At 48.0% G+C, this 15779-nt stretch overlaps 1 protein-coding gene across 2 annotated transcripts in view; it reads left to right on the top strand.

Moving 5' to 3' along the window:
* The first annotated feature begins 216 nt into the window (after window positions 1-216).
* DPYSL2 (dihydropyrimidinase like 2) overlaps window positions 217-15779 on the top strand; it is a 54833-nt gene continuing 39270 nt past the window's right edge. The window contains exons 1-3 of one of the 2 annotated variants that reach the window (XM_063175213.1): window positions 217-788; window positions 14072-14160; window positions 15401-15585. In XM_063175213.1, the coding sequence (XP_063031283.1) occupies window positions 438-788; window positions 14072-14160; window positions 15401-15585 (625 nt within the window). In that variant the 5' untranslated portion in view covers window positions 217-437. Of the gene's footprint in view, window positions 789-10727; window positions 10934-14071; window positions 14161-15400; window positions 15586-15779 lie in introns of those variants that run through there. The other variant, XM_063175214.1, reaches the window with a different exon arrangement.

Below are 15779 nucleotides of genomic sequence, written 5' to 3'. Positions count from 1 at the left end.
ATCACTTCCGGAGCAGTCCTCAGTTTCTGCTGCAGAGTGAGCTTTTTTTTTTTTTTTTTTTTTTTTTTTTTTTTTTCTCTTCTCTCTCTCTCTCTCCTTTTCCCTCCCTCCTCATCTGGATGCTGGGAACTTGAAGCCTCCTCCCTTTATTGCAGCAGGATCTGCCCCATCCTTGCTTCAACTTTGCGCTGCATCAAAGGGAGAGAGCGAGCCACAGGCTGGCTGGTGCCGATGGGGGCAGGGGACGTGCCGGGCACAGCCCTTTGCAGCTGATGTTGCCGTATCTCTAGGACCCAGATCTGCCTCTTTGCTCTCGCTTTCCTTTTCCCCCTCCCCATCTCTTCTCTCCGTGCGTGTGTGTGTGTGTGTGTGTGTGTGCAGGATCCTCCTGGTTACCGCTGTTGTTATTCCCCCTCAGCAGGGAGACCACCCCAGCCATGGCTGAGAAGAAGCAGAACGGGCGGCAGGGCGAGGAAGAAGAAGTGCCAGCCTTCTTCAAAAACCTGGGCTCGGGCAGTCCCAAGCCTCGGCAGAAATTCTGTGGCATGTTCTGCCCGGTGGAAGGCTCCCTGGAGAATAAAACCATCGACTTCGACTCGCTCTCGGTGGGCCGCGGATGTAACAAAGTCGTGGCAAAGCAGAAGGATGTTGCCCACCTGGGTCCGGATGCTCCGTCCGTCTATTCCAAGCAGAGCGGGAAGGGAGGGGAACCATCTGTTGAATTCGGGAGAAAGGTGGAGATCAGGAGTGCCACGGGGAAGGAGGCGCTGCAGAACCTGAATGACAAGGTGGGTGCATATATATATAGAGATATATTTATATATATATATATTGTGTGGGGTGAGCTCGGGCACGCGATAGGCTGCAGAGGGGACGGATCCTCTCCACCTGCAGCCGCTGGCTTTTATGTCCCCTGCATCCGTGTGGCCGCCCGTGCCTGCCCCTGGGCAGCAGCATCTCTCGCAGAGCTTCGCTCCGGAGCTCGAACGCTGTCCGTGTGCTCTCTGCAGGTGTGCGAGAGGGGGGCACAAGAAGAAAGAAGATCCCCCCCCACTCCCCCGCACTCACAAACACCCCGCCCTGCCCTCCCGAATGGGGAGAAACAGCGACTTTTCTCTTTCTTAGGCGATTCCCCCAGCACGGAGGTAGGGAAATGCCCCACCCAGGCAGGGAATGCAGCTCACGGAACAGAAACGCGATTGCGAGCAAAGAACATCAATGAGCCTCCACCTACCGGGATCAAATCCCTGCAGGCTTCTCCCAGGGGGGACTCTGCCCCTGCTCCCAGGGGAGCACAGGCACCGGAGCGACCCTGGGAGCTGCATTTCAATGCCAATTTTCATCAGGGCTTCTGGCTACAGTGGGAATTTTTGACTCGGGAAGATCTGGGACTTTCACAGGAATGTGGCATCCTCGTAGCAACCCAGAACTCCTCCCAGGATTTTAAGACTGCTGCAGATACTTCTCATTCTCTGGATTTGTCAGGGTGTAATAAAGCCCATCTTCTTCCAGAGGCAAAACCCACTGAACCTATAGATCTGCCTGACCATGCCCATCTGCTTTCCTCAATAGATCGATTTAAACCAGCTTTACTCAGCTGTGAGCCACGAAATACTCAGTGCACAGCTCTGACAGCGCTGGCAGAGGTTGGAAGAGCAGAAATGAATGAATGAAATACCCACCAGCAGCCTGCTAAACTCCTAGCATAGGGCATGAGTTTCTCTGAGTGGTCTCCCAGTGGGCATAGAGCAGCCCTTTCTTCTGGAAGCTGCTCCTAGGATGTGCCTTCTGGTTTTTAAATCTGATCTGGATTGTGTATGATGGGCAGAAGTCTGCCTGGAATTCAGAATATGGGCTAGTTCACCACTTTCTCCTGCTTTCAGAAACATGAAGTATTACTGGAGGTAATATAAAAATAGAAATTAATCAAATGTATTAGTTATAAAATATGAGCTAGAGGCTCATCCTCCCCAAACCAGCTCCTGCTGCAGTGACCTAAGGGCTCCATCCAGCCATATTTCCACATGTGAACCACTGCTGTCACAAAGAGCTTACAAAGGCAGGCACAGATTTTCAGAATTCCCACACACCAGCCCCAGTGAGGAGCAGGAGGAGGATGTGCTCCACCCTGCTCCAAACCTGCTTTCCCAAACCCAAACAAAAATTTGCCACTGCAGATGCCTGAAGTTTACTCTGATCATGCTGAAGTGTCTACTGATGGAGTAACTTTCCAGGATTAATTAGTCTTGTTGGACCAATCAAGGTGCATTTCAAGAATAAAGGGCTTTTTCATCTTGGAGAATCAAAGGTTCTGCAATTCATGACATTTTAAGAGCTAATTTTGGACAATCTGATATTCTGTGGGACATAAGTATAGGCAGGATTTACATTAACTCTGAAAAGATAAATTATTTTCTGATTAAATGGTACCAGTATAATAAAAATTTAAGTACAACATTGTGCAAAATCAGAATCCACTGAGAATATTAATAATATTTTTTAAAGTGTGTTTTTGGTTCTACTTTAAAGATTATTGTCTAAATATTAACTGAGGAGATGAAATAATGGGATGGTACAAAACATTTGAGTTGTTTCTCATTAGCTTTACTTAACACTGATGCCAATGGATTGTGATGTGAGGGGTGGTGAGCACTGGTGTAAGTGAAGTCTCTTGGGATAAATGTCATGCTATGGATTGGGAAATTATTGCAGGAATGTTTTAGCTTTGGTTTTCCAGATGACTGCACCCATAGCTTGAATCAATGGTTAAATCCTCAGCAAGTAAAATTGGCTTTATGGGTTTAAAACTCAGTCATCCTTTCTGTCACATATAGAAAGATCTTGTCTTAAACCCCTTTGAAATAGTTAACAAAGCAATATGGACAAGCTATTTTTTCTATTTTTCTCTGAGGTCTCAACTGTCAAGAGGATAAAAAAAGGGGATGTAATTATTCCACATTAAATTGCAATATATTGTTTTGTGGGGCAAGATAAGGGCAATCAAATCTCTCTGTGTCTGTCTTGCCTGGGACATTCTGCAGCCATCTATCATGTGTTGCCCCTGGGCTGTGCTGCCTCATAATTCAGGGTTAAGATCATCTCTGGAGGCACCAGGAAGGCTCAGCCTCAGTTCCAGCAGCATTTGCAGCTCCATCTCTGGTGGCCAATTCAACAGGTCTGCAGCTCAGCTCAGAGCCAAGCTCTGCTGCTTCCAGCTGCCAGGCCTCAGAGAACTGGCTGTGCTTCTGTTTCCCATCTGAACTTTCTCATCTTCCCTGTTCGGGCTGTTCCTGTTTCTGGAGCTGTTGGTTCAGTGTTGGTTCTGGGCCCTGCTCAGTGCTCTGAGGCCCTGACCCCAACCCTGGGATGTGCCAAGAACATAATCTTCAGATGTGGGATTCCTTAAACGAGGCAAGAGGCCCGTGGCCTGGCTCTCGGGAGCTGCTGTGCACCTGCACGATCAATTTCTGCTGTGGGATTTACCCCCAGGACAATCCAGGTTGGAAAAGCCGTCCAAGACCATCAGGTCTGACCTTGCCCAATGGCTACCCAGGCCAGAGCTCCGAGTGCCATATCCAGGCCTGCTTTGGACACCGCCAGGGATGGGCACTCCAATCCACCCTGAGCCTGCCCTGAGCCCCCTTTCCATGGGGAAATTCCTGCTGTGCCCACCCTGAGCCTGCCCTGAGCCCCCTTTCCATGGGGAAATTCCTGCTGTGCCCACCCTGAGCCTGCCCTGAGCCCCCTTTCCATGGGGAAATTCCTGCTGTGCCCACCCTGAGCTGCCCTGAGCCCCCTTTCCATGGGGAAATTCCTGCTGTGCCCACCCTGAGCTGCCCTGAGCCCCCTTTCCACAGGGAAATTCCTGCTGTGCCCACCCTGAGCTGCCCTGGCCCAGCCTGAGGCCGTTCCCTCTGCCCCTGTCCCTGTGCCCTCCTGGCAGGAGCTGGGCAGAGCCACAAGGGCCCCCTGAGCCTCCTTTGCTCCAGGCTGAGCCCCTGCCCAGCTCCTCAGGGATTCTGCAGCCCCTGCCCAGCTCCCTCAGCCTCTCCCCAGCTCTGTTGCCCATCAGCTCTGCTTTGTAGTCAGTGCAGAAGCTGGAAGGTTCCTGGTCGCAGAGCAGGGACTGCTGGAATGGCATCCCAGGGCAATATTCCCCTTTTCCTTACATGACAAGTCTCGAGAGAGGGGCATTCATCTGGGGTTCAAAAAACTTTGGCCATTGATTTCCTGAGCTAGGTAATTTCTCCTAGTTTGTCTCTCAGATTTCCCATATCTGTAATTGCTATTCCTTCTGTCTTTGTGACCTATTGACATTTTTGGGAGAGAGACAGTATTTTAGGAAACATCTATGGAGAAAAGCAAGGTTTAATTGCAAGAGAGATCACAGGGCTTTAATCTGGTTTGCAGAGAGAGCCTGAGTAGCTGCTCACACCCTACAACACCAGTACAAGACCCGGGATTCCGGATCTCTCCTTCGTTTGCCATCTCATTGTTACTCCAGTGGTTCAGGTGTTCCTCCTGTGCACTTTTACATTCCTTTTTTGCCTCCTGGTCCTTTGGGAAGCACAGAGCACTGTGTATAAACTGCTGGTCCAAACCAACAAAGCCTATTGTAACAAATAGCAACGATGAATAAACAGACAGTAGGAAAATGTTTTTAGTTTGGAATTGATAGGAGGACTCACTTGCAAAACACTGTCATGAAGCTTGCAACATGACTGGACTTTTTCCTAAAACCTCAAAGCTCTCAGGATCATGGTTGTTCATTCCTGGAGAGAAATAATGAATAACAGGATGTTGTTGAGAGCTCGAATAATCACAGACTCTGGAACATTAATGGAACTGTTGTCTAAAACAAAGGAGCTGTTCCAGGCAGCTGGAAATGCAGTCCTGAGTTTAATTTGTTACAATGCCTGCAATTTTTCTAGCCTTGTTTCGACAATCATTGTTTGCAAAATAATCATAAGGAAGGATGACTTGCATGTTCTTCCAATGGGTCAGGATTGTTTGTGGAAACAGTGAGGAGCAGAAATGCCAAAATCCTCTTAACTTTTTCTCAAAGCCATCATTCTGCACAGCTGCTGTTCTATACATCCAATGGGTGTCTAGTGGAGTGGTTTTATATGCAGAATTCACTAATACCACACTTCCAGGCAGGAATGAAGAAGGGGTTTTTATACAGGGCCAGCGGATTACTTGGGTTAAAGATTTGATGAGAAAATTTAAACACTTGGAGCCAGATGTCCCTGCTCAGCTTGGAGCTGATGCAGGCTGCATCCCAAGGGATAAATTCAATTACTGGCACACGGGAGTGGCAGTTTGGTGTGCCACTCTTATGCCACCTCCCTGGACACAATTTAACAGGCACCATCTGGTGTTAGTAGGTGCTGAGCAGTCATTTAGGGTCTGCCTGAGATTTTCTACCTGCAGGGCTGTGTCTGACTCCCTGTATCATCCTGTGTCTTGTGGCACATCAAATCTGGGTGTTATCTCCTGGGATGTTGTTGCAAAGTTGGAAAATGACGTTGTCAACAAAGTTCAGGTAGGATGGGGGCATGTGTCCTCATGAACTCTCTTAGCTTATAAAACAACAGCATTTGGGAGCAAAAAACCACCAAAAGCCAAACCCCTTTGCACTTCTGTGTGATTATCAATGTCCTGTCCTGTGATCCCCTCCCAAAGAGCAGGAATGACTCTCAGGGTGGGAGAATACAGGTCAAAATTCCATTTTTTCTTTGAGTCATGATCATCCTGCACCTCAGAGGAAGGCAAAGCAGGGACAGCAGTGTTTGAGAGCCTGATGCTTTGCCCTGTAGGTTTCTGGGGAAGAAGAGATTATAATGTTAAAAAAACTACAATCACTGAAAACAGACATTTCTTAGTACCTGCCCATGCTTCCCATGGGCCTGAGGGTGCGAGACGATGAAAGGGAGAGGCAGTGACAGTGAGGCCTGGATGTCCCATGCCTTTGTTCCAGAAATTCTGCATTTAGCTGTGCTGCAGATCAGGGCAGGATGTGGCTGTGAGTGGTTTGGAGAGAATAGCACTTTTTTTTCTGTGAATTGTGTAACCCCTGACAGAGCAATCTCTGTATAGAACCCTGAAGCGAGCCTGGCTCATTCCTGGTACATGATAGGGAATTGTTTAATTGCTGGGATTGTTTAAGGATAATTCACATCATGGCACTCAGGACATTTCCTCTAAGAAACACACTCCAACACTAACAGCCTTCTTAAAATGCTATTTTTGAGCCTCCTGAAGGGTTCTCTGGATTTTAAAAGAAAGAAAATCAATTGGAAGGTTAATTTTAATTTGCAGATCGAATGTACATTTTGATTGACCTGTTTGTGTGGCTAGAAAGTGAATCTTACCCTCAAAAAAAGTGATAGTCTGTATGCAAAAAAAAAAAAAAAATCAGGCTGTTTCTCTGAGAAGCTGTATGATTTTCACCTCCTCATAGTAACATTTGACCCCCCATGGTCATTTCTGTGCTATGACTCTTAATTTTAATTTTCTCCTCTAAGATAATAAAGCAAGAGATGCTCATTGTCAAGTTTAACTCCTCTCAGTAATTTAATTTACAGTGATTAATAAAGGACAGTTCTTTTATAATCTTTTGGGAAGGACAGATGTAACTCCTCCTGCCACGTATCAGCCTGGATTTAATTCTCCCTACACTTCCTAGGATACAGGACATTCCTGGATCCATGGAAAACTCCTTTAAAATCGTTGAGAGTTGCAGCTGATGCAACAATTGGCATTGGCAGGATCATGACAGAAAATTAGGGCCTGATGAGTGAACTCCTGAAAGCTCTTTTGGCCCTGTTCATTTAAATCCATCTCTGATTCCTCTTTTCGTTAAGTTTTAAAATGGATATTTCCATTTGCAGATTTTTTAATTTCATGGCAAAATGCCATTGTGGACACACCTTTAAGTATTGAGTAGGAGTAGAAGCAATTTGGGTGTTGCAGAAATTCTGTGGGCTTTGTTGCCATTACACTAAAATTCCACAAAGGAAGAAACTCTTTTTAATACTTCTTCTCCCAACCATCCAGTAACTTCACAGTGGGAATAAAATTCTTTTCCAAGTGCTTTATGGTAGTTCACAGAATCTCTGAGTTAAGATTCAGAGCTGATGTAAATTGATTTCTTCTGATGCCTGTGCTGATTTATTTCAGCATAGATTTATTTTGATGACTTTAGCATAGATTATCACTGCACAAAGGCTCTCACATTCCTGTGCCATTTTCCCTCTAGACCTTTGCAGGATACAAATTTAGACATATATATATATGCTCCTTTAACATGAAATAAGTTTCTGCTGCCAAGAGCCTCACAAGTGCTGCAGCACCTGGGCAGGAAGGGCTGCTGATGATCCTGGCCAATGTTCCCCCAAATATCTGAAGCCTGAGGATGGCTCAGGGACACTCTTGTCCTTCCCTTTATTAGCATTGATTAGACAGTGCTCACTTATGTGACACCTATAACTTTATCCTGTTCAGCCCCCTGTGTGCAGAAGAGACCTGTGGAAGACAAAGTGCATCAGCATTATGCAGATATCCCACCACTTCTCAAAATATCCTAGCACTGCATAGGGCAGCAGGGCTGCATCCAGCCTGGATTTAACAAGGAAGTTCAATTCTCTTCTTTTAACAAAGGACCCAAATCCTGCCTCTGATGTTTCATCAATAGTTACTTTTCTTCATTTAACTTGTGGGGGAATTTATGCAGGAAGTAGAGATTTACCAGAAGAATTACTCAGAGAATCATGGAATAGTTTGGGTTGGAAAGAACCTTAAAGCTCATCCCGTTCCAACCCCTTGCCATGGGCAGGGACATCTCCTACTGAGCCAGATTGCTCCAAGCTCTACCAGAACTAACCAAAAAGATGCACTTAGGTAATTCCAGGCTGTTCCCCACTTGTTCTCATCCTAACATTGTCAATTAGCTCTACTCCTCCCCTCTCCTTATGTGAGATTATACAATAGGCAATTTCCACTCCTTACCTTTTTTAAGCAAGGCTAAATAAGCCAATTTGCAACTACAGTAATTTGAAAATTACTTATTTTGACGTTTTAGCTCATTGTTAAAAGCAAAGAAAATTGGGGCGTATTGGTGAGCTGTAATGGAGCTAGGAAACATGCTTGGGAGATCATTTCTAGTCCTAAATCTTGGAAGTTTTAAAAATTCGGTGCTGTGTAGATGTTGCATCTTCAACAAGAGTGGTTTTCCAGCCCTTTAATCTCTGAATTTATTTCATTCTGAATTACTTAGGTTCTTGCAACAAGGTGATTAGAAAGACAAGCTAAGTGTCACCTTAAGGTTGGTTATTGCTTTCTGACCCCAGTCACTGCTGGACCCAAGTTATGGAATACATGATTATGGAATACTCAGCGTTCAGAAACTGCTGCTCTGAATTAAGCCCATGTGCAGTAGGAAGCCTTTTTAAAATAAAAAAAAAAAAAAAAAAAAAAAAAGAAAAATTGCAAAAGGTACATTTGGGCAGCTGAGATGGGCTCTAGGTGTGTTGGTGATCCACTGCCCAAGGCCTGGGTGCCACCTCCCAGCCTTGGGCAGTGTGTGATCCCTCTCTGGTACTCTCCCACCTGCAAACAAAAGGCATGAAACCATTCAGATATGAATCTGAGGAGGAAAACAAGCATCAAAGAGAAAAAAAGAGGAACAGTTGCACTGTCTAAATTTATAGACATGATGTAGATTCCTGGTGCCATGTTCTGAGCAGAAATATGCTAAGGTTTCAAAACTTTTTCAAGCACACATCAGAGGCTCAGGATAATTCATTCAGGGTTGTCTATTCTAATCATTAAATCAAAATAAACCCTACAGGTTGGCAAATTAATCATTTTGTCACTGTAATAATGAGCCACTTTTTCATTTGTTGCTAATTGGATATTAACTGATTGACATATCATCTCCTTAAGTATTGTGGGATATCCTACCTATACCCAGGAAAAACGACTTTTTGGAAGGAAAAATGGAAGGAGCTGTTAAATCCTATATTCCTTAGAGCTTCCTGTGAAGAAACGAACATAAAAGTTCCTGATAGGAGTCTCTTTGAACAGGTGATGTTTTCATAATGAATTATTGCTTTCCTAGACCAAAGGTTTCATTTCCTACTGGCTGTGCATGGTGTGTTTGGGTATGTAGAGATCACAATTTTGTGGCAGGCAGAGATGCAGTTTGTGTGATGTGAAATTCATCGTGAGTGATGGAAGAAGGTAAGTCGTTGATCGTTAATTATTAGTTATAATCTTCAAGCAGAAGTGAATTTGTGGTATTGAGTTCTCCAAAAATTGTGTTGTACCTTACCCCAGCACAGTCGATGTCAGAGGAACCTGCTTGGCCACGGATCCCACCTCCTTTTCCTGCACTGGGACAAGTGCATTGTAAACAATGAGGAGATATTTATGCCATTTAATGCATTTCTTTCCTTGAAGTACCAGCTTATGGAGTTCAGGGACTGAGAAATTTGACTCCAAGTGTGACTGAAACATGGAGCACGGAGTTGGCAGCATTGGAGTAGTAAGGAATGGCCCGAGGCACCATGGAGAGGACCCCCCCGCCCGGGTGCGTAGCTCTGAGCCCACATTTCCCTGGCACTAAGGTTTCAGGTTAGTGACCACAGGTGTCTCTGGGGGGTTGGATCCGGGCTGCCTTGTCTGGATGAGGTGTGGGAGAAGGCAGACTGGGAAAACAAAGCGTCGGGAGTGGCTTCACATCTTCATTCCCTCCCCCCAGTTTGCTAATTGGGAGCGCCAGAAGGGTGGGGTAGGACAAAGGAGATGGAAAGCACCGAGGTCCCCACCGGGCATCCTCTGCTCCTCTCGTGCGGAGCTCGGATGGGGACTGTCCGCAGCCCCGGGAGCGGGCACGGCTCCCGCTCCTCCGGGATGGGCACAGCCTCGGCGGGGACGCACGGGGGTGTCCGCACACCGGGAACAGTGGGGCCGTTCCCGCTCCTCCCGGGGATCTCGCAGCCCCTGCGGGGATTAAAACGCAGCGTCCGCATCCCCCGAAGGGCGCATTTCGCAGAGCCCCGCGGCTGCCCCGCCCAGCGCTGCAGCTTCGCTAAGCCGGGGCCCGCGGGAAGCGTTGCGGTGGAGCGGGGGGCCGGGCGGTGCCTGGCGTGTCCCGATGGATTCCGGTCTGTGTGTCCCGAGGTATCCCGATATATCCCGAGGTATCCCGATATATCCCGAGGTATCCCGACATATCCCGACGCCTTCCCGGCCCCGTCCCTGCTCCCGCGCCCCGGACCGCGGTGCAGCCCCTCCCACCGCTCATTTGCATTCTGGCGCGTCCCTCGCTCTCCCATTGGGCGGAAGCCGCCGCTGATTTGCATCCCCGTGGGCACTCAGCCAATGGCGCAGCGCGCCGGGCGGACGGGGCCCGGGAGCGGCGGGGGCCGCATGCGCGGCTGCCGCCCCGGCGCTGCTCGGGGCTGGGCCGGGCTTGGCTGGGCTGGGCTGGGGCTGGGCCGGGCCGGGCTCCGGGTGAGGGAAGAAAGGGAGGCGCGCAGGGTTGGCTGCCTCTGCCGTTCCGGCCATTGCGGAGAGCACCGATCACCTCTCGCACCGCGCCCCCCGCTCCCCTTCCCTGGGATCGCCGTGATTTGACCTCGGGGGATTTATTTTTGTTCTGGTTTTTTTTTTTTTTTTTTTTTTTTTTTTTTTTTTTGTTCTGATTGGGGGTTTTTTGTTTGTTTGTGTGGGTTTTTTTTTTTTTTTTTTTTTGATCTACACATTGGTGAAGGGGAGGTTGCGGAGCAGTTGCTACGCGGGAGACAATAGCGGTGTAGCAGCCGCTGCGCTTCTCTTTAAAAAACATATAACATTACTGAATAAATACATCGGGGGTTGATTTCCCAAGATGTCTTATCAGGGGAAGAAAAATATTCCGCGGATCACGGTGAGTGGAGCGCAGGGGAAGGGGAACAGCGGCGGGGAAGGGGGAGGGGTGCGCGGGGATGGAGCCCTTTGTGTGCCAGAGCGATGCGGGGCTGGGGCAGGATAATGGGATCAGGGATAATGCGGCGCTTCCTGTGCTGCAGCGCCGGGGGGGCCGGGGTCGGCGGAGCTGAGCGCGGCCGGGGGCGGATTCGGCGGCATCGCCCGCAGCAGCGCAGCGCCGGCCCCGGACGGCACCGCGGAGCCCCGCTCGGAGCCCGGGGCTGTGCCCGCGGAGGGGTCCCTGCCTGGGGAGGGCTCCCTGCCCTGGGGCTGTGCCCGGGGGGCTCTCCCTGCCCTGGGGCTGTGTCTCGGTGCCTTCCCGGGCGTTCCATCCCCGCCCGCCCCAGCCCGGCCAAGGGCGGCCCCTGAGGGCATCAGCTCGGCACCCCAATCGCCGGCGGGCTGGCGCTGGGGATTTGCCAGGATGGGCTTTTCTTCTCCGGGAAGCTTCTGGCAAGGCGCAGGTCTCGGTGCGGTCCTGGGGGAGCGGGGACGGAGCCGTTATATAAACCCCTCCCTCGGTCTCCTTGTTGAGCGAGCCGATTTAGGGCAGGTATTGCAGATCCAAGGGTACCAACTTTGGGTTACGTAAGATATCCTCGACTAACGGGCTGCTGGAGCTGCTTATTTTTTTGGACGCGCGAGTTTTTCATCCTTGGCAGCGCTTCCGCACCTTCCCCACGGACACACCCTTCCCCGTCCTCCTTCCTCATCCTCGGGGGCAGGAAAAGGAGCTCTGGAACGGGGCTTTGACGTGTCGGGGTTGGGCAGGAGTCCCTGGGTTGTACAATTGCAGTGCTTAAGGAAGGCAGGGGATGTGCAAAATGGTTATTGCTAAATGGTGCATTCTTCTTTTTTTGAATTATTTTTTCTCTGGAAAAGGGGAGTCAGTTTCCCTCCAAGAGCCCAGTGGTAAAGAGTTTAAAAAGCTGCCTCTGTTTTAAGGGCGATAGAGGTTCCTGCTGAATCCCTGTCACGGGCCAGGAGTAGCATGACGCATTTTTCTTCTGGCTGAACGCTCTGATTTATGTTCTGTGCACCCAGTCCTCCTGCAAAGGACTAGGAAAAATCAGATTCTGCTGCTGTTTACTGTTGTGCAAACCTGGGATTATCAACCGAGGCTAACGCTGGAAAAAGGAGGATAATGCATGTGTGGCTGCCCTGATTTCACTGCTGAATAGACACAGATTTGGTGGCAGGCCCTCGCAGGGATGTGAGCTGCATGTGCTTTTGTCTCCAAGGTGGTTGAGATGAGCAAGAGGATTCGTCCTGATCTCAGAGCCCTCTCAAGAGCCCTGCAGCAGCCCTGATTACTGCCAGAAGCATCATTAAAATGTTCCAGGCTGCATTTTGTGGCCACTTTACATATCTATTTTTCCCTTCTTCTTCCCTAATTGATGCCCAGTGTATGAAGACTTGAGCTGTTGGTGACACCCATGGCCAGGCTTTCCCATTTTAAAGGCATGAGGAGCCTGCAGTGGAGGTGGGCATCAACACTGCAGTATTTCTGGAAATGGTAAACATGTAGGACAGTTTGCTGGAGAGGCTGGTATTGAAAGACAAGTGGGTTTTTCACACCCCACATTAATTCACTCAGGCTTATTGGCATTTGCAGCAGCTCCTAAATTTAAATTTTGGGGGTTTCTTTTTATTTGAAATCAGTGGTATTATCTAGGGGAACTCTCCACTGCAGCAGGAAGAGGAAGGAGAAGCAGAAAAGGAGAGATGTTAAGCAGTGTTATAAAAGATGGATCTAATGGTATAAATCAGTATCTGATGCAATTCTTGGAGCCCTTTTGGTGTTAAAAGAGCCGTGTCAGTTGAGAATTGGGTGCTCCAACTCTTCAGTTTTATTATGAGGAATTTGGGAAAATGCCTGATTGTTCCTTCTTTCAATCAGTGGAGCTGGCATTTCAAAATCAGGGCCCTGAGCATCCCCGTCACTGTTTTAAATGTATTTTTCTATAAATTCTTACATATATTTTCTCTAAGTCCATGGCACCTCTGGGTTAAAAGTCCAGCTTTTGATTTCCCCAGCCTTTGGCTGTGCTAGTATTGCTTTGTTCTCTTCCAAAGGTGTTTCTGTGAGGAGGGAAAAAAGAATCAGAGTAAGTACAAGCACAGCTCCGAGGGCCAAAGGTGTGGTTTAAACCAAAGATTCACAGCATGTATGTGCTTTGCTTTAAATATTCATCTGCTGTAAAAATGCATCTGTGATGTGGGGAATGAAGGAACCGGGGGGATGTAGCAGCCACTTTTAACTCTCCTCCCCATCAGGAGCTCTGCAGTGAGTCTCGCTCTTGTTTATGACTACTGCAAAACCCCCCAAAAACACAAATGGCAACATTTTTTTTAACCTAAAATCTTGTGGAAGTAGGCTGTAACCTGGGCTGGGATAAAGTCGTGCTGCCTGATAGCTGCCTTTTTATAATTACCTTCCTGTTCCTGCCAAACTGTCTTCTAATTTGAGGAAATTTTAATGACTGTGTTGTATATCCTTCCCATAACCCTAATTTGCTGAATACGTGCATATTTCCATCTGGTTCTGCAGTGGTGCTCTGGATCCACTGCATCGAAACATCACTGAACTGGACCAAAGGAGTTTGTTTGTGTTGTGCAACCCCTGGCAACAGACTTTTGGGCCATTTCCCTGACAGCAGTTGACTCACATTTGGCCAAGCAGTGACTCCACTGTGTGGATGCGTGTAGGAAATTTTGCGCACGACCAAGGCAGAAAGAAACAAGAGATGTGGTTCTGACACGTCCCTCCAAGTGCTATTCAGTGCTGCTGGTGATGGTGGCAGGCTTCAGGTGGGAGTGAAGCTGCCAGAGTAGATAAGATCACTGGAATCCACCTCTTTCCTCATTCTGATTTTTGGGTTTTTTTGGATCATCAGTGATGAAAGGCCATGCAGATGAAATAAAGCATTTTATCTTTCCAGTTGAAAGTGCAGCAGTTGACTCGTGTTTTGATGTGTGCTGGTGAATAATGCAGGGGTTGTTGCCTTCCTTCCTCTTTCATCTCTGGAGTGACACTGCAGACTGTCAGCTCTCCCATTGAATAATTGTGTCTTGTGTTGTGCTTCTTTTGTTGTAGAGCGATCGTCTTTTGATCAAAGGTGGTAAAATAGTTAATGACGACCAGTCCTTCTATGCAGACATTTACATGGAGGATGGGTTGATAAAGTAAGTGAAGCCTCATGGTGGGATTGGGTATGTACAGAAATGCACTGCAGGTTGGCTGGAATAGCTTAATCTCAGAGAGATCTATTCAATTACAGTGAAAAATGAATATTTCCACGTCTATCCTGGTGTTTACTGAAGGAGCTTTAAAAGCAGGGTATTGAATAAATAAACAGCTGGGCCCAAACCCTGCTGGCTCCAAGGAGGTACTTACATGTGCTTAATTTTAGCCATGAGAGCAGCCCCATGCTGAGATGACACATGTGTTTGAAGTTATCTGTGCTGTAAAGTTTCACTGAGTTATGACTTCAGATATTTTGAATTCAGAGTTCAGCATCCTAACACAATTCTCTTTTAGACTTGGAGGCTGGACTTGGGTGACCTCTGGAAGTCTCTTGCAGTGCTGACTTCTCTGGGTCTGTGATGCAGAGATCACTCCAACCCCCCTTCAAGTAAAAAAGGACCCTGAAGTGGAAGAGGTTCAGACTTCTTTCTGTGTTCTCAGGCCTGGAGCATATGTTCCTGGCACGTTAAGTGTGTTACAGATTTCTTTGGAAAATTATTCCTAGGAAAAAACAGAGAAGCTAGAGGTTACAAACAAGGAATTTTCCTGTTCTGGCTAAGCAGCCAGCACATGTGCTTTTTCAATCAAGGTTAAAAGTTAAAGGAGCTAGCCAGAGACAGCTAATTAATTGCATCCACTACTGCACTGCTAAAAATAGGTCTGTGAAGGGCTGGACTGGAGAGACCTCTGAGGGTCTCACCAGGAATTTGGTAACCAATATCTGCCTGAATTTATGTTTGTGTAGAGACTCCGTAATACTTACATATGAGAGGAAGGTAGAAAATAAAGAAGCGAAAATTCTTTCAGTGTTCCCAAACCAGTAGCTGTTAGAAAGCTGGAATCCAGTGTTGAGCTGCTGCTTTAAGAAGTCCAGCCCCTGGAAAGCTGTGTTGGGGGCAGTGATCATCCATGACCTACACGGCCCCTTCCAGAGGGGCTCCTTCTTTTCCTTCCTTTTAATGTTATCCTGAAGTCCTGAAGGAATTGCACACTGAACTCACCGTGAGGCAGCTGCTTCCACAGGCAGAATGAAGCACCCTCAGCCCTGTGCGTGCTGATCCTGTGCCCTGCTTTATATGGAAAATACAGCTGCAGCTCAGCTAAGTAGCACAGGGGTGTTTGTTTACAGGCTGCTTACCTGGCTGTGCCTGACCTGCTCCTCAAAACCTCTTTCCCCAGGCAAATAGGGGAGAACCTGATCGTGCCAGGGGGAGTGAAAACCATCGAGGCCCACGGCAGGATGGTGATTCCTGGAGGCATCGACGTCCACACCCGCTTCCAGATGCCAGAGCAGGGCATGACATCTGCTGATGATTTCTTCCAAGGGACCAAGGCTGCATTGGCTGGGGGCACCACCATGATCAGTAAGTGCCTGTTTTCCTCTTCCAGCAAAGCTGGGCTTTTCTTTTTCCCAGATAAGAACAGGAGCTTTGGGAGTCACCTTGTTCTGAACCAGTGGGTGATGTCTGGCCAAGTTGCTGGGCAAAGCTTGTGGGAATAGGGCTGGAAAAGCAGGACCCCAGGATTTCCTCATCTTGCACTTTTTACTCATTTCATT

This window comes from Melospiza melodia, chromosome 23 (assembly GCF_035770615.1).
Source record: "Melospiza melodia melodia isolate bMelMel2 chromosome 23, bMelMel2.pri, whole genome shotgun sequence".
Taxonomy (NCBI): domain Eukaryota; kingdom Metazoa; phylum Chordata; class Aves; order Passeriformes; family Passerellidae; genus Melospiza; species Melospiza melodia.
This window is presented reverse-complemented; position numbering and strand designations above follow the sequence as displayed.